The sequence below is a fragment of the Balearica regulorum genome, chromosome 3, assembly GCF_011004875.1.
Source record: "Balearica regulorum gibbericeps isolate bBalReg1 chromosome 3, bBalReg1.pri, whole genome shotgun sequence".
Classification (NCBI taxonomy): domain Eukaryota; kingdom Metazoa; phylum Chordata; class Aves; order Gruiformes; family Gruidae; genus Balearica; species Balearica regulorum.
In genome coordinates this window covers 114,562,749-114,583,305 of record NC_046186.1, presented here as the reverse complement: position 1 = coordinate 114,583,305, position 20,557 = coordinate 114,562,749, and the positions used below count along the sequence as shown (strand labels likewise).

At 46.0% G+C, this 20,557-nt stretch overlaps 1 protein-coding gene across 12 annotated transcripts in view; it reads right to left on the bottom strand.

The window, feature by feature from the left end:
• The window catches only part of CHGB (chromogranin B), a 79,478-nt gene that overhangs the window by 1,533 nt on the left and 57,388 nt on the right, over window positions 1-20,557 (bottom strand). For 7 of the 12 annotated variants that reach the window (XM_075749623.1, XM_075749622.1, XM_075749621.1 and 4 more), the window contains 3 exons: window positions 5,862-5,905; window positions 3,549-3,642; window positions 31-1,799 (listed from right to left, as the gene is read on the bottom strand). In XM_075749623.1, coding sequence (XP_075605738.1) covers window positions 31-1,799; window positions 3,549-3,642; window positions 5,862-5,905 — 1,907 coding nt within the window. Of the gene's footprint in view, window positions 1-30; window positions 1,800-3,548; window positions 3,643-5,861; window positions 5,906-10,010; window positions 10,204-10,674; window positions 10,845-10,888; window positions 11,019-11,470; window positions 11,601-12,101; window positions 12,156-15,044; window positions 15,111-20,557 lie in introns of those variants that run through there. The other 5 variants (XM_075749630.1, XM_075749632.1, XM_075749631.1 and 2 more) reach the window with 5 other exon arrangements.

The window sequence follows — 20,557 nt, the reverse complement described above, 5'->3', positions numbered from 1 at the left end:
AGCTTTTCAGAGAAACACCTGTACACATACCTCCTCTTCTGTCAGAGGCCTCTGTCTCAGACTTCCTCTGTCATTCCTGATTATGTGACCTTTTTTCACCTCTTCTCCAGAATTGTACAACTCCGGGAATTCAGCTGCTTTCTTCCTGTAATTCAGGAGTTGTGCGAGTTGATCCATCTTGTATTGCCTTTTCATATCATATCTGTTCATTTTGCCAAGATTCCTCTTCTCGGTATGTCCGTGGTTCAGAGTACTTAGGATTTGCTTTTTCTCCCACCAGTCATAGTCACTATATTCAGGGAAAAGACTCTTCTCATTCAGAGTGGGCCTGCCTTCCTCTTTGCTCTCCAGAAGCTGCTCTCCTGCACTGTCCCTCTTCTCAAAGTGCTGGCTTTTCCACCGCAGCAGTGGGTAGTAAGGGCTGTAGGATGCCGTGGTTCTCTTCTCACTGTCTGCAGGGAGACGGCTTCTGTACTCTTCCCTCTCAGCATATCTTCCCTCCTCCATATTCTCCTCTTCATTTTCCATCTGATCACTGCTGTGATGCTTCTTTTCTACTTCCTCCTCTTCACTGTTGCCAGGGTAGCGCTGCTGCTCTACACTGTCCTCAGTGCTGAAGTGTCTTCTGGCCTGCTCTTTGCGTTCTTGAACGTGTGCTTTCTCTGACCCTTCATCTTCATTATCCCCCAAGCGGTATCTCCCTCTAGCATGATGCTGCTTCTCCTTGCTGCCGCCACTGAGATACCTGCCCAGCTCTTCCTTACTTCCATCTCCGCGGTATGTACTTCCCTCAGAATGGCGTCTCCTTGCCTCATGTGATCCATCATGGTGTCTCCTCTCCTCATGCCATTTTTTGTTACTTTCTTCACTGTGACGATGCCTCTTGTTTTCTTCTTCACTGCTCTCTTCACTCTGCTGCCACCTTTCTCTGTACTCCGCACTTCCTTGGTCTGCACGCCTCTTCTCCTCCACGTCTTCAGACCCATGTCTCCCACGATAACCACTCTTCTCCTCACGCTGCTGCTCGGACTCTTCATGATGTTTCTGATGGTGGTTCCTTTTGTCCCAGAGATGGGCCTCCTCTGTGTTTGATTCCACAGCTAGTTCCATTTTCTTGCCACCATGGCCCCTCTTCTCTTCAGAGGAGTCACCTATTCTATGCTTCCCATGATAACGTTCGGTTTCGTACAGTTGCTTTTCATCCTCTGTTTCTTCACTCTCATCAGATTCTTCATGCTCTTGCTGATGGGAGAAATCACGTTCCTTAGACTCATGGTGGTATTTTTCACTTCCTTTTTCCTCTGCCTCTCCCTCTTCACCTTCATGAATTCTTTTGTAAGGGCTCTGCATTCCCTCCGCCAAATGCCAGTGGTCCATGGGGCGCTGATCATTCCCATCAGGGAACTCCTCTGTGCTCCTGCCTCCAGCATGAGACTTCTTGTTGAGAATAGCATGCCCTCCGTCTTCATCATGATGCTTGCTCTCTTTGCTTTCTTCTTCACTGTGGTAGCTTTTCTCCTCATCTTTTCTGATTTCCTGATAGTGTTTCTTTTCTTCTGTATGAAGTCTCTCTTCTTGAATAGGTGTGTGGTGTCCATTCTCCTCTTCCTTGCTTTTGCCTTCCTCTTGAGGAAGTTTCTTCTCATCACTTCCTTTCATGTACTTTTTAGATTCCTCTTCTGCCTGACTCTGTTGTTTCTCCACACTCCCAGTATGATGTTTTTCAGTCTCTGCTGGGTCTTTCAAATGCCTCACTTCAAGTTGGTTGTTTTCAGTTCTCTCTCTGCCTTTTCTACCACCTACAATAACAAAAGCAGTGTAATGAAGCAATCCAACTCTTCACTGAAGTGTTATTTCAGTTTAAGTAGGTAACTGGCTTCCCAAAGTAGCAATAAGATTTGGGCAGAATTAATTTTTTAATCTGGCTTTTAAAATTTGTCATTTTCTAATGTTTTGCATGTTTGCCTGGAAAAGCATTAACTTTTTTTTTTTTTTTTTTAATTAGGCACTTTAAGAGTTCCATTGAAATTTCTAGAATAAGTTTTCCTCTGGTTTGTTTTTTTTTTTTCTTTGTGATCGCATTTTTAGTATTGAATTAAGTTAACTCTCATTCCCATTAAAAATCAGTAAGATCTGGAGTTGTGTTCAGTTCTTTGAATGTCAGGCCTTATCCATCACTCATTCACAAAAAGGACAACCATCTCTTTCAAGCTTCTCAAAAATATCTGCAGCTTTTAGCAAATTTTAAAAGTTCTAAACTGACTGGGAAAACAAACAAACAAAAAGAAGTCTGTTACTTTGCAATAGTCACATTTAATCAAATCATGCTCCTTCCACTATTTCTAAAACACTAAATGAAAGTCTGACTCTGATTGCAATGGTAACAGTATACTTCTATGAAGGTATGTCTGCTTCATTTGTGTCTGAGTAACATCAGAAATAGATCACAAATCCTAAAAGTTTTCAGACAATAGCTGCACAGATTTAAAAATAGCTCATTATATCTGAAAAGCTTCTCATTATCTGGTATTCTTGGAGGAGATCTGTCTAATGGCAAAAATATAGTCCTTACCCTCTCTTTCCAACAAGTGGCTTTTAATTTTCAAAACCATGTAAAATATACAGGGGTGTTTTTTTTGAAACTAACAGTGTCAGAAACAAAGCTTGATGCCTGGTGGCATTCAGCATCTCCTAGAAACTTAGGGCCGAGTTAGATACAAATACATATATTCCTAAAGCCCAAAATCCACTCTCTTCTGATGACTGTATTAGGGCCATGCATTATTCCCTCTATAAATGAGAAGACAGATGGGTTTCATTATTGCTTCTTGCTGGCAGGTAAGTTCAAGAGCCTTTCTATTGTTCTGTAATCAAATAAATATAACTGAGCAGAAAAGATGTGCATTCTGCAGTTTGGCACAGTGTCAAACTTAACCACACTTCACTACAGACAGTAATCAAGCATGCAAACAGGCTTACACTTTGACATTGAGGCAGCTAAGCACCATGCTGTAGGAATGAGTTCATCTGAAATGATCACTCCCAAAGGGAGCTTTCAGCACATGTCTCCAGACCTCTGGAATCAGTACCACAAATTTAATTGTTTCTGGGCTGAGCAAAAAAGATTCCCCTCTCCTGAGCTGGGTGTGGATTCAGTTGCCACCAGGCAGATGAGGTTTGTTGATTTGAGTGGCGGTTACCTGAAGCCAGTTCCTACCCTCTGGGGTGCATTCAGCATGTGGTCCAAACCATTTAGTCACATTTGTTGACCTCTCAGGCTACCTAAAGAGCTTGTCTAAGTTCTCTCAGACTTTCCAGGTGGCTTAAGTAGAGAGCCACGCATGTCAGCCAAGAATCCCTGACAGTTACCAGGTCAGGCTGTTTGCTCTTGGAGCAAGACGGACTAAACAGAAGGAAATTGTAATTTTGACACTGAAAGTTGGAGGTACCAGATTCACATAGGCTGAAATAACACTTCACCAGCTCCAACACAAGAGAGGATCCATCTACCAAATTCCTTTCACAAGTTCAGATAATGTTGTACTTACTCTTCTTCAGGATTTCTTTGCATTCAGGATTAATCAGTGGTGCATTTGGCTTAGATAGAGCATTGGACAGAACTTCCACTATGCACTGTGTTACCTGGAAGAAACAAAACAGAAAAAATTCACATGGCAAAAATTAAAATCTTACTTCTGACGCAGTTAGTGAGGAAAGCTAGCTTAGGATTAGAGTTCAGGCTAGTATTTATGAGTTTTGAGTAATCCCCAGCTCTACCACAACTTCCTGTGCATTTGGGCAACAAGTGCTTTGCTCCTCACTCCCATACCAGTAAGAAGACAATAGTCATTAGCTCTTTTTATCTCTCCTTTTGTTTGCACAGGTAACAGGCTCCTTTTGTACATTTTTAAATATTAAATACCCTATTCAGTACAAAGGAGGGTCAAACATGATGTGATAACAGCACCCTACAAAAAAATAACATAACACATGTTCAAAAGATAAGGATCATCCTGTAGGATCTGTCCAAATGAGGATGCTGCAAAGGTGCTAGCAGAAGTATTGCTTGGATTGCCAATAAACCGAAAACACCTTTATAGCCTCTCTAAGTGACATGCTCCACACTTTTTGGTATGTGTGTGCTGTAAGCCCTGTCTCTTTTAGCACTTAATATTCAGCTGGATAGTCTTCTGGAAACATAGGAAATTGATTGATTTAGGAAATTCACGCAACCTCCTCTAACTGCCCAAAGTGGCTCTTCTGTACAAATTCACACAAAATGATTTTTGAGTGTTCAAGGTGTTGGTTGTGGGCGAGCGCTCAGATCATCAGGAGTATGAGAGTCTCAGGCTGACAATCTGGGTGGCTGGATGGGAGGAGACAAACATTTATATGGCCATTTGTCTTTTAACTGGTTTTAGTTATTACCGGGTGTTTACTAATGTAAATGATCACACTATCAACCAGTGGAGAGGGTCTGATGTCAGGTTACAGGTGCTAACATCTATTTGCCATTTAGATGCCATCTAAATGGCATCTATTTCATCAAACAGGTTAAGAATTTCTTTCCAAAGCAGGAGATGTGAGGGCTGCATCAGAAAGTCTATTACATACTTAGTAACTGCAAATATTTCATCTTTCTTCAAATTTGCCATCTCACTTTTTACACTCCAATAACATGTACTATCAAATATTATTTCAGATCATTTTTCAGACAGCTGTAAAACAGAGTGTCACTAGTACCACACTGACACAAGAAGCCAGCTTCCATTTTCATCAAATGCACCAGAGTGCATGCAGGTATCTTCTGACAGCTAAAGGGACTCTGAATTCCACATGACTCTCTTAAGAGTTTACCCTTAGGAAAAAAAAAAGCATTACCCTGAGAGTTTAAGGACAAAACATGGAGAGCATGTTGTGAGAAACCGGACTGAAAGAACTTTTGTCTCAAAGATCGATTCAATGTGTTGTAACCAACATGCAATTTGTAACTACTGTTTCACCCGACGGTGTTAAGCAAAATCGTGCCATACGTCAATCCACACTGTCAGTAGTGTGAATTGTATGAGGTGCTCTTTTCCAACCTTTTTCTATGTAACTATCTTTTCTCAAAACCGCCATGGGTCCTGAAGCAATCTTTGAGCCATGGGGTCGTGTGAGAAACCGGACTGAAAGAACTTTTGTCTCAAAGATCGCTTTGCTCAAGTGGGAAACCACCCCTTCAACTACTGAGTGCGGTAAGGGCAATTGCCGGGTTGTAAGGACGATTGCTGGGTCATAAGGGCAATTGCTGGGTCGTAAGACTTTCAACCTTCGAAAAACGCCTTGCCGGATCACGCACCACAGAGTCAGGTAACAGTCGTGTGAAGAATGGGGCTGGAACTGCGTGTATGCATGTGCAGGAACGTGGAAGCCGTGTCATACGTGCCATCGTGAAGACCACCACCAGTATAAAAGGGGACCGCCAAGAGCAAGGGATTTGGACCCTCCCGAGACGGACCTCCGAGACGCTGTGGACCCGCCTCTTCGTCTGCTGTCGCAGAATGAGAGATCTGGACCCCTTTCCCCCCACCCCCCCGAGACACCGTGGACTTGTGGCGGTGACTATTCTTGCTATTCTATCCCGGAGTCTTCCTTGGTTTTCTGCCTTTCTTTTCTGCCTTGTCCTATTGCTCTTATCGGTTACCTTTACCTTTTCTTTTTTACTTTTTTCATAATAAAATCTGTTTCTGGTGTGTGGCATTTGACCTCGTTTGTGTCTTAATCTCGTTCTTGGGATCGTATCGAAACCTCCCCGATATCGGATCAGGACACACGTGACTGATATTTTGTGAAATTTGCTTTGACATACAGCTACTTACCATTTCTTCAATATGGTCTTTTTCCACTGGAACTGTGCTGACACCTAGAAGAAAAACAAATTATTACAGACTCATTAATCCTAGCAATAAGCATCACTGACAGGAGTCCTCAGTCAAATTTGTCTGATGAGATGACTTGAGTTTTGGCAGGTCAGTAAACCTGACACAATTTGCATGACATCTTTTCTTACTCAGGATGGAAAAGCAATGTAAAGGTGCAGCCTAGCATGAGACAAGAGGCATGTTGACATTTCTAGCACAAAAAGAAAATACTTCAAAAAATAGAAAGTAACACTTAAATTCCCAGACCAAAGACTTTACTGCAAGTCAGGTCTTCATGCAGTTGTACATCTTTGGTAGTTAAAAAAAAAAAAAAAAAAAGGAACAAGGCCTGTTTGCACCCCAAGAACCTTCTGGATTCTGCAAGGGGCTCTGGATGCCCTACCACCACCTCCCCAGCAGGAGACCATTCTTTAACGCTTTAAAGCAACTACTGTCTCGATCCTACTGGAGAAATCCTGTCTCGCTTGGATAGGAGGCAGCTCCTGGAGGGAAGGACAGAGCCAGAAGAGACAGGAAAATTTCCATTCACTGAGTGGTCCATTATCACCCCAAGAAATGAGCAAAAAAAAAATCAAATCCCAATGGAAAACACTACTCCAGAAGGAAGCAGCACAACCCGTCTCTCTCCCTCTGTCCTGAGGACACATAGGGTAATTAACATCTACTTGCACCAGTTCTACTGTGCTTGGTCCAAGGTATTTGCTTTTGGAAAGAAGCTGTCACAAACAAAACCTCCATCCTGCTTTATTTTGCCGTTACTGCTGCAATATGTCTCCAGCTGGTTAACGAGCTTGGCTGTTGTGCATTATTAATAAGCTGTGTCAATTCTCATCCACCTTGAGATTTGCAGAAGTGAAGTTAAGCAAGTCTGCCAGCCACACACAAGTACATTGAAGTAAGGCTTATCGTATCATGGCTTCACAGACTTACTGCATGGTATATAATCACAGTACACAAACATACAGCTTGGGTGCAGTTCTGAAGTTCTTACACAAGTCAGGATAGTCTTAAATACATCTGTCACCCTCTTTGCAATATTGCTTGGTTGGGACAGTGAGAGATCTTCTGTAACAGATGAACACAAAGCAGTTTACCTTACAGCATCAGGAAAAAGAGCACTGACCCAAGGAAGTTTCCTGCAAAGCAGACAGGAATGTGTAGCCTTGCACTATTCAAAGCAGCAAAACCTTTCTTCTTTTCTGTGTCTGCAGAGGAAGTAGACATCCCGTTGTGCACTGATTCTGTGTGTAATAACTGAACACAATACAGTAATAACTCTCTTAATATTTCTACTGTCCTCTATTTTTGCTCCCACAAACACATACATAGGAATGTGCTTCTCCAGCCCCCGTCTCTTCTCTGGGTATACAACTGCGATCAGAGAAGGAAACCCACATAAGGGTAGCACAGAAGGGATTCCCCTAAAATAGCACTACATCCCTACCCCATCATTTCCCCAGAACACCAGGTGGTGTATGGGGGAGATGGTGCTATACAGAGCCAACCCTCTCCCCCATCTTTTGCGTTCAGTGCTAAGCCAAGTTTTAAGTTACTTTATTTACTAACCTAGTATGCAAATAACTACCACAGTGCACAGTGCTGATGCCACTGCAGTCTAACCTGCCTGCATCCTCCATCAGAGCATGGAGGATAAGGATGTACGTACCCGCAGAGGCAGGAGACTGGCAGCAAAGTCCCTTCTACTAAAAAAAGTGTTACCTGCTAAAAGGACACTCTCCCAATCCCACAGGGGTTGGGGACGCTGCTGTTATGGTTAGAGCTGCTCACAGTCACCACCTACATGTAAACAGCAGGGATGACCCACTTCATTGCCTCTTGCTGATGAGGCTCCTCTGGTCCTCCAGCCCATGAGAAATCATGACACGCACAAGGGCAAACATCTGATTTTGTCCTTTAATGATGCTGCCACAGCACATCTCCTGTGAGTTACACCCAGTTGATGCGATAAAGCACAGAACAGACAAACTTCTGAACATCTTTTGCTATTAGAGGTGCCAACTGCAGACTGCCTCTCAAGCGCTACGAATATAAGGTCCAGTTTTACTCACTACCTTTGCCCTGTCATTTCAAAGCTCCCATCTCTCCAAGGAGATTTACAGATAGATTAATGACCATTAAGCAAATGCTTGGTAAATGATGAAAGCTGACATGCACAAAGAGTAAGCACTAGGCTATCACAACAATGTCAAACGAAGCAAATGGTATTGGACATGTCATATTAACCTGCCTAGAGAAACAAAGCAAGTATCCAATCCATCCCAGAGCCTGAAATAATCTATTGAGACAGCTGCTATGCCTGAGCTGAGATGGGAAGCCCATGGGGAGCCAGCATGCCCCACTTTACACTGATGCTGGCAGTGCCAGCCCGTGCCAGCTGGCAAGAGCTCCCTCGGAGTCACCTGACAGCTGGAGATGGCTGGCCAGTATCTCTGCCTTCTTCTCCATATGTGCTCAGGAGGGGTGAAGCCATCACCCTGGCACCACCGACAGCATCAGGTGGGAGGGCACCCACACCCATCAGGCTTGCAGGGACACAGCAGACAGTACAACTGCAGGGTTTCACAACAGAAACAAAGTCAGAGCACACACCAAGATGGAAATCCTTCCCCTGCCCGTGCAGGAAATGAGACCACAGACCCATAAAGTAAAGCAAAGTCCTGGGCCTGCTCCCCCCTCCTGAATCAGATCTGCCCAGGCAGTTATGATTAGATTATTTGATTTTGCAGAAGTGCTGAGAGATGATGAAGATCACAAAAATAGTATGAAAAATGCACAACAAATTCTGCAGCTTTTGCTTGCATCTCCAAAATTGCGACAGATCTTTTGGTGCATCCCTGATGAAACCCCACATGGCTTTGTTTCATTAATGCCAATGGCTTAGTACAGTGCCTTCCCTCATCAAAACGTCAGCAAAAATCTTTCCTAGGAAACCTCACGGAAACTTTGGCATATTGATTTGAGGAAGGAGCACTACAAAAGTTCTTGAAGTTAATGTTTCACTGATTCCCTGCCCCAAACAAACTCCCTAGTTCATTGATTCTGGGTGACATTTGAAAGCAAGATAACCAAAAAGGACGTAAAGATGTACCTGACCCGTTAGACGGCATAAATGGGAAAAAATATTTGGTAAGATATCCCCATGGTGTCTGTGGACAAGTCTGGTGAGCTTCTTTGGGACGGAACCTCTTCCCTCATCTTCCACCCTCCCCTTTGACTGCAATAAAGGCACTTGAAGGTAGCTGACTTCATTACAGTGTTTCTGTACAAATCCCAGAAGCATTTCCAAGTAGAGACCTCTAATATACCAAACACTGAACTACTCAACCCAGAATGACACCAATTCTTTCATGAAATGATGTAGCATGCATAAAAAGCTATAAAGCCAAGCAATCACCTCATCCTATTGTGTTTAATCTTCATTTCACATTTTGGTTTTAATATTTAATGTCACATGCCAAAAAAATTACTGTTAGCTAGAGCTGCAGACCTGCTACTTTACAACCATATCCTAGTATATTAAGAACAAACTGGCAAAAATCTAGCAGCGCTGCTTGAACAAAATTACACCGAGAAGTCTTTGTGGAAAGGAGCTGTACTGGGGGAGAAAAATAATTTACAAGTAGCTGACTAGCCCTCGCACAGGGTGAGAGAAAAGGCCAGCTGCCCTCTGACCAGCGGCAGCGAGCAGAGGGGTGGCGACAGCGGGGGCACAGCTCCAGGCAACCCAGCGGGCCCCCCGCTATAGCGCTGGCGATTTCTTCATGACCCGGCCCTACCTCATCCTTCCTCGCACCGGGTCGGCCGGAGGGTCGACCCCGGGGTGACGCAGGGCGAGCAGGGCATGACGTCATACACCCACCGATGGCGTCACCCCTCCGGCAAGGGGGGCGCTCCACCGCTTTTCAGAGATGAATCCTTCCACCCTCCCTCAAACCACCTCACGCCCGGTGGGGCTTTTCACTCGCCTCTCCCTCACAGCGAGGGCGGGCTTCGCCGGACCCACCGCTGAGGGAGCCTAATGGCCGCCCTCCCCTCAGGCCGGGCCGCGCCCTCGCTCCCGCTCACCTGCCAGGGCGGCGGCCACCAGGAGGCCGAGCAGCGCCAGCAGCCCCATGCTCCACTCAACTCCGCTCCGCTCACCTCGGCTCGGCGGCTCGCCGCTATTTAAATGGGGGAGCGGGGGCGGAGGAGACGGGCGGGGGACCCCGCCGGGAGCCTGCGTCACTCCGAGCCCCCGGGGGCGGTGCCGCTGCCGCCGCCCCCCCCCCCCCCCCCCCCCCCCCCCCCCCCCCCCCCCCCCCCCCCCCCCCCCCCCCGCCTTGTCTTCTCCCCCACAGTGGCGCCACCCGCAGCCGCGGGACCCCCTCGACCCGCGCTACCCCGCGTTTCCCCGCCGCAGGCCGTCCCCTCCCCATCCCGCCGCCCTCGCCCTGGCGCGACCCTGTCCGCCCCCCTCCATCCTCGCCCCCGCGGCTCGCCAGCGCGGAGGAAGTTTCTCCAAGGCTGGGAAAACCGAGCTCATTTTCACGTCCTTTGCAACTACCACATCTCTTCCTCCTGCCCCCCGCCCAGTACTCCTAATGCCCTTTCACACACACACACATACCGCCCTGCCATCCCCTCAGAAACGGAGAAAAGCAGGGTTTGCCTGCCCATTCCTCCAGCTCAGAGGATGCGGTATCATCCTTGGGTCTTTCCCACCGTCAGAGGATGCTGAGCCTCTACCTACAGGGAGGAGGTGCAGTAATCCATCCGTCTGGAACAGCTTTCACAAGAAATCACCACTGTGCTTCCACATCCATTTCTGATCAAAGTCTTTTCAGGTGCTGTGGCAGCCTTTTTTTAATGCAAGGTTTCTGTCCCTTCCATTCAAATCATTGCCCTCCCCTGTGCACAGCAAACCCAGAACCAGAGAATGACTGGAAAGTGATCGCTGTACTTATATCATGTGGTGAGTGAATGACACACGCTGTTCCTCAAGAGTTTTACTGGGGTAATCATGGCTCTTAACATCCATCTCCACAGGCAAACCTCTTATTTACCATGATGATGCTCTGGGGAGCCAGAGCAAACCTACAGAGATCAAGCTTTACATATTTTTCTTAAACAGCCCCCACTGTCTTGATTAGTCCTTGATGGACAGGAAAGCAGAAATGACAAACCATGATGAGCTCTTCGCTGAGCAAGTCTGAACACTCCCCCCAGTTCTCTTCAGAGCTAGGCAAAGACATTATAAGACTAGGACTTGTTTTGCTTTTCCTTTCATTAACTCTTACAGGGTCATCTCCAAATTATGTGTATTTTTCAGTTGTTCTTTTCTGTTTGTTCTCAGTGCTAAGCAGGTGGTCCTCTAATTGCCAGTGTTCATGGAGAACGATGGATCTATACATCAAAATGGCAGTTATCTCTATTATCATTCTGTGTCCTATTATATTGGTATATCAACAATGCCAGGCTGCTGTAACCATATAGCCTTTAAACATATAAAACAGGACACATGGACATGACACGCCAGTAAAACTCACATGCAGCTTCATCTGTGCATAAAGGAAGTCAGGAACTTCAGCTCTGTTTGAAGCTTGTTTCAGAAGACAGCCTTTAACTCCAGGAGGCAAGGCCAGATACCTCGTTCACCTCGCATTCAGATTACAGTTTCTGCAAAATAACAACCCAGTTAACTGGCCACCACAAAAAGCAAATCAACACTGCAACATCTTCTCTGCTTCCTCAACCTACCCCTCCTGCATGACGTTCCTGTACTGCCTATACAAGTCCCATCTCCACAGGCAGATGCTTCTTTGGACATCACCAGCCTTGACTGTGGGAAGTCAAGAGCCTGACTCAAAAGACTAGAAAGAATTTCACTGGCTCCAAGACCCCCATGTCCTCCTCGGTCTGTGTGAGGATTCAGCCTGGCATCAACTTCCTCAGCTGCTCACGATAAAGAATTTTAGGTGAAACATTTGCCATTTAAACATTCTCTGCTTCCCTGGGTGTATAAACAGCACCCTCTGGTTATCCTTGTGTACCTGCTCTACTGCAGCATTTGCTTGGCTATACTTATCTTGGACATGACAAGAAGGGGCAAGTGATACAAAGCTGCTGAATAAAAATAGCCAGTTATTTTAGTATCTATGAGGTATTTGTACTAAGTACCTGTATTGCACAAGTCCTGTTGATAGCACAACCACCACTACAGAAGCCTTCTTGCTGCAGAACAGACAGCTGAGATTAAGCAGACCTTCACCACTGCCTCACATGGCTTCTAATCCATCCCTTGCACCGTAGCAGCAATCACTGGGGCTTCATGACTTTTTCTCCATGCCACTTGGTTTATTCATATTTGTCTTGTAGGATTTCTCTGAAATGCTCCCTCACCTCAGCATTGTGTGGGCTCATCCTGAAGAATCAAGAAGTCCTGTATTTGCTGTTGATAAGAGATGTTAAGAGCACTGCCAGGGCATGTTTAGCCATCAGTTACATAGGGTTTACATGGGAGCACATGTTAATGCCTTCAGACTTCATCTGAATCGAGATTACAAAGATTTAAAGTTTTGCAGGAAGTCACCTGCAAGAAGTCCATGACAGGAGTAGGGACCGAACTGGATGGAATATATCTAATTCCATCTTCAGTACCCAATGGTAGGGTTTCAAAACATGATCCTACAGACTTTTCTGCCAGTGCTGGAAAACCCAGCTGAGAGAATCCAAGCACCTTGCCTACGGTTAATTAAGTCAGCCTGTATTTTCAAAACAATGTCACTTCATATGGACTTTTATAGGCAGGTATCAGCTGGCATGACCTTCCCCTCAGATTAGCAAAGAGATGTGACTGCATTAAGTCAGGATTACAGCAGGCAGTGGCATATTTCACTCAATCAGATTTGAGTGGCACACCACAACCTCCCTTCTCAGATGCGTCAGAACTTTGATTGCAGTGATATACATGCCTCATAATGTTGTGACAATCTACCGCTCTATGAATAAACAGTATTTATCCTGCTGGATTCTCTCAAATACGAACACTAAAAAAATACACGTTTGGCTCATCCTAGAAGCTAGAACTTCAAAGGATGACAAGCACGTTTCTGTGTCTGAGCTCCTAAATTGAGAGCAGACTGCTTGGGGAATATGAGGATCGCTCTCCTCTAATTAGATGGGATTATCTTCATTTTTGGATGCCAATTAGTTTTCATGGAATAAAAATCCTGCAGCCTGTTTCATGAACAAACTCATCTCTTTCATTTAGAAGGCACTAAGGGGATGGATCTGGAGAAAAACACCAATCAAATCTGAAAAGCCAGAACCTCAAGGGACATCATCTATCTAGCTTCACTTATGGCAGCAAAAATCCTTTCAGAGGTCTACATATATACAATACCAGTTGAAACGTAACGGATAATGCAGTTGCACAAATGCTTAGGCTTTGCTGCCATTATACATTACCATATATATATCCATAGCTCACTAAAACCAACTGTTACAGTGGCTTAGAGCTGGTGCAACATGTAGGTGAACTGTGCCTCAGGAATTAAATTATCATCTTAGTAGGTCTACAGTGAGGCAAGATCAGGTGCCTGGCTCATCTCCCTGTTTGTATGGTAACGGACTTCAGAGGAGTTAAAATCCATCAGACACATCCACTGCAGAGGGAACAGGCCAGTGCTCAGCTGGATGTCGTCTGCGATGCATCCAGACAGGGGGCCTGGCAAAACAGAAGGGACAGCTCTTCAGGGGTGCACATGACTGTATACACCCCAAAATCTTTGTATGCCTCCAGCCAAAGCCTCCATGAGATGTGGCAGCCAGGACCACATTCAGACCTCCTCCTTTTTACTGAGCCAGGACTCTTTATCCTGTATCAGGCACCTGCAGTTATGCTGATGAATGGAGCTTGCTTGTAGAGCTACAGGAGGATCTGACAAATGACAGGGACAGAGGTATCAGGAACAGTGTCTGCTTAAGCTGAATCCATGGGAGATGAAATGATACTGCTATTAGATAAGGCAAAACGCTTCTAAGCACACCCTGCAGCAGTCTGTGCTTGGGTGGATTGGGTTAGTGCAGTCTGTTACTTGTAATGAGTGGTCAGTCTGCACATTTCGGTTTAGCCTCTCTGTCATCCGAAACTCAACAGTGATAAAAAAATGCACCCTCATAGCAGAACTGAGGCCACAGGATGCTAACCACCTGAATGCACAGAGATATAAACCCACCTAATTCTGTCTTTATACTATAACCAGCTTTCAATTTAAATCTAAAATGCACACTTTTTGCCTCCACTGAAATATTTTTGGGACATTTTTCCTCTGAAAGTTAAACATGCCTGTCACTGCCTGTTGCTTTAGCACATGGTATCAATGCACCACCTGGCAAAGTGAACTCCAGTTGAGAGGCAGAGGAGCTGTGAAGAGACCTTGTGTGACATAGATCTGTAATTTCTGTAGCATGGGTAACTATCTTTTTTTCTTTTCTATATTTGTACAGTACCTCACACAGTGGGGTTTTGTTCATGCGACATGCTCTTAGGCAGTACAGAAACAACTGCTAGAAACCAACTGCTAGTCTTGACTCTCAAAGACTTTCTTCAAAGAAAATCTAAAGCATCTACAGGCTATTTCTGCTTCAGAACCAAGAGAACCTTAAAATGGTTCTTCTTTAATTTTTGGCTCTTCTTTAATTGTTTTTCTTGGTTTTCTTTAATAAAAGAAGATTTTGTTTGATTGTAACCCTCTTCTCTGCCGTGCTCCACTTTGGTGATATATCTATACTACAGAAATAAGGTCAAATGGCCAAACTGAAAAGAGGTTTAAACTATGCCTATAAGACATGTGATAGATGTTACAGGATCTTAAAAATATATGCACAGAGGCTGCTGTGGTCATCCGGAAAAAGCCCTATGCCAGCTGACAGAAATCTTCAGAGCCTGTGGATACACCCACAGTCTATACAAGCAGTAAAGATATCACCAGAAAAAAAACAAAAACCCAAATCCAAAACACAGGTAAGGGAGAGAGGAAAGACCAAGTGTAAACAACCATTTCCCCAACATCCCAGGTTTTCCATGCAGACATCTTCACATCCACTGCTCACACACACCTATCTTCCATCCAGTCATTCCTCCCTCAGTGTTTGTCAGCTCAGGTGGGAGAAAACTAGATTATGCTGCAATATGAAAATAAATACATAAACAAAAAGCAGACTTTGAGGCCTAGAGAACAAAGGACATTTTTTCCATACTGCACTGTCAGCATGATCACCACTAAAAAGCACTGCCACTTCCTAGGTCCTTTCCTGACAGCAACTTGCCGACCTTGCTTGCTCCAGGCAGTAAATGCAACTTAGCTCTTGCAATTACATTGGTATGGCATCCATGGGAAAGATGACATCATTGATGTGAAACAACATGCGTGTTTCCTGCCCTCCTACAAGAGAACGTAGGAATTTGCCTACTACCGTTGCACCACTGGGATTTTTAGTCACAACTCTCTTTGTATTATCTGTGCTGCCACTTCTCACCTGGGTATAAATTCCTGATTTGCTGTCAGAAAATGATGTGCTGGAGTCCCAGTCAAAACCTGCCACTCCAGATGAACCAATCATCAAGCTAAAATACAGCTTTGGATCCATGGGAGCTCAAAAAGCCCTTAAATGATTACTCATGGCTTTATGAATTTGGCTATGACTATATCCTCTGCTAGCTTCAGTTGTAATGAAATTGCCTCACTGACAACAGGAGCAACCTCTACAGGCCCAGATGACTCCTCCTCTGCAAGGGGGAAGGTAACAGCACCCCAACACGCTCCTCATTAGAGATAATTCCTGGACAATAAGCAACAGCACCCCTGAAAGCCACCAGTGTGTCTCCCCCAGCCTGGCTTTCAGATGCTTGGCATTGCTGCAGGACCAGAGCTCCCAGGCAGCTGATGCCCAAAGAGCAACCTGAAAGCTATGAGGCATCTCACCCTCCAGCTTGGGCACACTGGAGGTGCACACCTAGACACCCCCAGCACTACTCCCACCCCCTCAAAAAAAACCCCCACCAAACCACAAAACAACCCCTGCCCGCCCATTCACACACACCCCCCAACATCTTTTTTCCAAGTATGCAACTAACTACCATGGTAACCTCACTGGTAAAGAAGTTTAAGGCTTGTGCAGTAGACTGTAAAACAGGATGGAAATTTCTTTCGGCAAGCAAAATGCTGACTCAAACCCTTGTATTTTGAGTGCTGCTTGTCATGAAGTAAAAATTACTTTTACAGTTGCCTTTGCACTGCAAATAATTTCATTTAGGGAATGAAACAGCCCCATTCAATGATTCTGCCTGCATTTTCTCAACTGTGTATGTTCCATTTAATATTTACAGACTGGGGCACTAGTCTGCCTTACTTAGTAATTAATTTTTTTAAATATTTATAGCACTTCGACTCTCAGTAAGTGTTCTGTTTGGTAAGAACAATATTGTTCTGTGGTTGATCGTGTTATGGAAATTTCAGAGGCAAATTTCAATTTTGTAAGATAAAAATATATAGATTTCTGCAACAGACCGTAACAATTTCAAAGGAAATTTTTTATTGCTGAGCAACATATGTACTGGGAAAAAAATCCCATTATGCCCTTGCACATAATTCCAGACTGAAAACACACTGGTACTTGCACAGCAAAAGGAATCACTAAAGAAATTTTCAACCACCTCTTTTCAATCACCACTGGCACTAAAAACAGAAACCCAGCTGCAAAAAGACCCTATGAAAGAGAGAGCAAAACCCACAAAATGCAAGAGGAGTTTTTGCTAAGATCTCTTCCTACTAGAAAATCCCTTTTTTCTTTTGCACACCCAGATTTTAAGTCTTTTAGACACTCTGTGCGAAATGCTGTGTACTTATAAAAAAAGGCTTAAGAGGCTTAAGTTTAAAGGCAGCTTTGGGAACTGAAAATACCTGGCAGATACTCCATCAGTGTAAATCAGTACTCCATCTAGTTCCACCAACTTCAGAGACTACATTCAAATGATACCAGCTGAGAGCCAGGACCAGAGAGCACATCTCTGGCCTGTCATTTTAGGTTTTGCTGTAGACACGCAACTTTTCAGGCATTCCCTTCTGGGTAAGACAGCAACTACCTATATTTGTGATGCAGGGACAATTTTCCAGAGGCAAATGACAGTTACAATTCCTCTGCAAAATGCCATACTGACAAGGTAGGGCCTGTCAGGGATGTCGCCTTCCTCACACAGAACCATCCTGTTCACTGGACACCACCATCCTTCTGCTCCTGAGTTTTCTCCAGTCTCATCTCCCCCATTACAACTCCAGGGACCTCAGATAGTCACCCCGACAGTGAGGCAGAACAAGCACAGGGTCCACATTTCAGTGCTGACCTGACGTTTTGCAAAACACCCTCCCTGCGCCACTGCAGCATGACAGCCAGGAGAGCAATTCCCCCAGCCTCTGAAAAAGCAGCCACCACAATTCATAAAGTCAGTAGGAATGAGCAGCTGGGAATGAGACTATCAGTGGAAAAAGCCCAACAGATAGGAGGCTCCGCAAGCCAAGTGGCAGTAATGCTTTTCCTAGCAGGAGTGTCCAGAGTTTGGCTCCCCAAAAGTGAAGGCTTTCAAACGCAACCTAAACCTTCCCTCCAACCCTGCAATAACCAAGAAAGCACCCTCTCAAGGATAATCAGGAACTTTCAGAATAGAAGAGCTATTCTGCAAGAGGCAGAATTAATGACATTCAATGTGGGAATTTGGGAATTCAATGATTTTTAATGTCTCCCCTTTCTACCCAGAGATCCTAACTTGCTCCTGCATCCCAGCCTGGCCACCCACCTGCTCCAGTGCTCTGTTCCCACCTCCCTCCCTCTTGTCCCAACTGTTCTGGTTGGGCATGGTGCAGTCTGGAGCTGTGCAACTACTGATCAGCTGACAGAACAAGTGCTGAGTGACCGACTGGCGGGATGGACAGGAGCTGACTTAATTGTCTTTCCCTCAGGGAGGAATTAATTTCGCGCTCTTTTCTCTATGTGCCAGTAACATTAATTTAGGTCCTTCTCTTCAAACACAGATGGTCACAAACATTCTGGGTTTGCTACCTCTCTACAAAAGCTGGGCAGCACTGGCATACCAAGACCCAAAGTGTGGATGCTGCACGTGGATCCCATGGCCCCACACCAGGGCCACCACTCTGTCCCTTCTCTAAAGATCTCTTCCTAGTCAGGGAGAGGAGCACGGTCTCGCAGAAACCTCCACACTGCCTGGCACTCACTTGACATCCCATCCACCCAGCTGGTCTCAATGAGAGGTTTATGGCATAGTGGCTGCCAGAGAGGGGATATTTGGTTCATGTTGCGCTCCCTGGAGAAGCACCGATTTTCAAGGAGCAGCGCTTACTGCAAACAGCAGAGGTTCACAGCAGCTGGCACCTGGCAGCCTATGGGCAGCAAAGGGCATCTTTGCTGACATTCAAAATCCCATCACACACATCTGCCTCTGCAGCTTTCCAGCCAAAAATCCTTGCAATGTGCTGCAGGCCCCCCACCAGGGATGTAGAGCCAGGACACATCCTGCCAGAGAATATAGAAAAAAGCGCTTTCAAGATTCAATGTCCTTACAAGGTGGAAACCAGCAGATGCCAAGAGCTGTGACCTGTTATATAGGGGTACTAATGCAGCAACCTGCCACCATGTCTGTCTCCAGACCTTGCAAAGGTGGCCTTGACCAGCTGGGAGCCAGGCTCCCATGCCAAGGGGGTGGCTCCAGCTCTCCCTTGGGTTCTTAAGCACATCTGATGCTGCACTACCTTGTCCTCAGGCCTGTCTCTTGAAAAAGCACGTGTGGGACATTCTCTTTGGCACAATCTCTTTGGATTTCCAGAAGGTGGCCATGCCTGCTCCCTTGGGCTTGGCCCTGTATCTCAGCCTTAAGCAACACCCCAGGGTCTCCTCAGCCTTTCCACTGGCAGCTGGTGGAAACTCAGGTCAGGCAGGAGGCCCTTGGGGGTGACTCAGTCCAGCTACTCCACTACTCCACGTGATTGGGGTGGGTTGACCCTGGCTGGACACCAGGTGTCCACCAAAGCCACTCTATCACTCCACCTCCTTAACTAGACAGGGGAGAAAAGGTGTAACGAAAGTCTCATGGGTCGAGATACGAACAGGGTGAGATCACTCACTAATTATCGTCACGAGCAAAACAGACTGAACTTAGAAAAAATTCATCTTATCAAGCAAAACAGAGTAGAGGAATGAGAAATAAAATCAAATCTTAAAACACCTCCTCCCACCCCTCCCTTCTTTCTGGGCTTAACTTCACTCCTGATTTCTACCTACTCCCCCCCCAGCAACAGAGGGGGATGGGGAATGGGGGTTACAGTCAGTTCATCACACGTTGTCTCTGCTGCTCCTTCTTATTCAGGGGGAGGACTCTTCACACTCTTCCCCTGCTCCAGTGTGGGGTCCCTCCCATGGCAGGCAGTTCTCCACCAACTTCTCCCACAGGAGTCCCTCCCATGGGCTGCAGTCCTTCATGAACTGCTCTAGTGTGGGTCCCTCCCATGGGGTGCAGACCTTCAGGAACAGACTGCTCCAGCATGAGTCCCCCACGGGGTCACAAGTCCTGCCAGCAAACCTGCTCTGGTGTGGGCTCCTCTCTCCACGGGGCCACAGGTCCTGCCAGGAGCTTCCTCCAAGGCGGGCTTCCCATGGGGTCACAGCCTCCTTCAGGTATCTCCACCTGCTTTGCTGTGGGGTCCTCCACAGGCTGCAGGTGGAATCTCTGCTCCCCATCATCCTCCATGGGCTGCAGGGGGACAGCCTGCTTCACCATGATCTTCACCACAGGCTGCAGGGGAACCTCTGCTCCAGTGCGTTGAGCACGTCCTCCCCCTCCTTCTTCACTGACCTTGGTGTCTACAAAGTTTCTCACATCATCTCACTCTTCCCTCTGGTTGCAAAAGCTCCTGCTAGGTTTTTTTTTTTCCTTCTTAAATATGTTATCATAGAGGCACTACCACCATCACTGATTGGCTTGGCCTTGGCCAGCAGCGGGTCCGTCTTGGAGCCGGTTGGCATTGGCTCTATCAGACAAAGGGGAAGCTTCTAGGAGCTTCTCACAGAAGCCACCCCTGTAGCCCCCCTGCTACCAAAACCTTGCCACGCAAACCCAAAACAGTGATGTTTGATAGGCTGAGCAAAAACCATTTTAAACACCCTGGGAGGAAAAAAAGACATGTGCTGGTGCAAGCCCTGACAAAAGGCCCAGCATCCAGTTGTAACCCTGGGGGGGTGGAGAGGTGATACAAGCACTAAAAGCAGAAAAAGTGACCCTGAAAGAGACTCTGCTACCCTGGACATGGGGAAGAGTAAGCCATAGTGGGTGGCTTTGCCACCTCTCTCGTGAGGCATACTGAGCCTACAAAGTGTCATGCCCTGGCTTTGGGAAGAGAGAGTTCCCCCGCTACTCTTCCTCCATGCAGACCTGTGTCAGGTGGCCACCTCAGGGGAGATATTTCCACTCAAATGGGTCACGTGTGGCAAACTTACACTGGGAACAAAGTTAAGAAGACACCTCTGTTCAAGGTTAGAAGCACCCAGCGCTGGCCAGGCAGTGT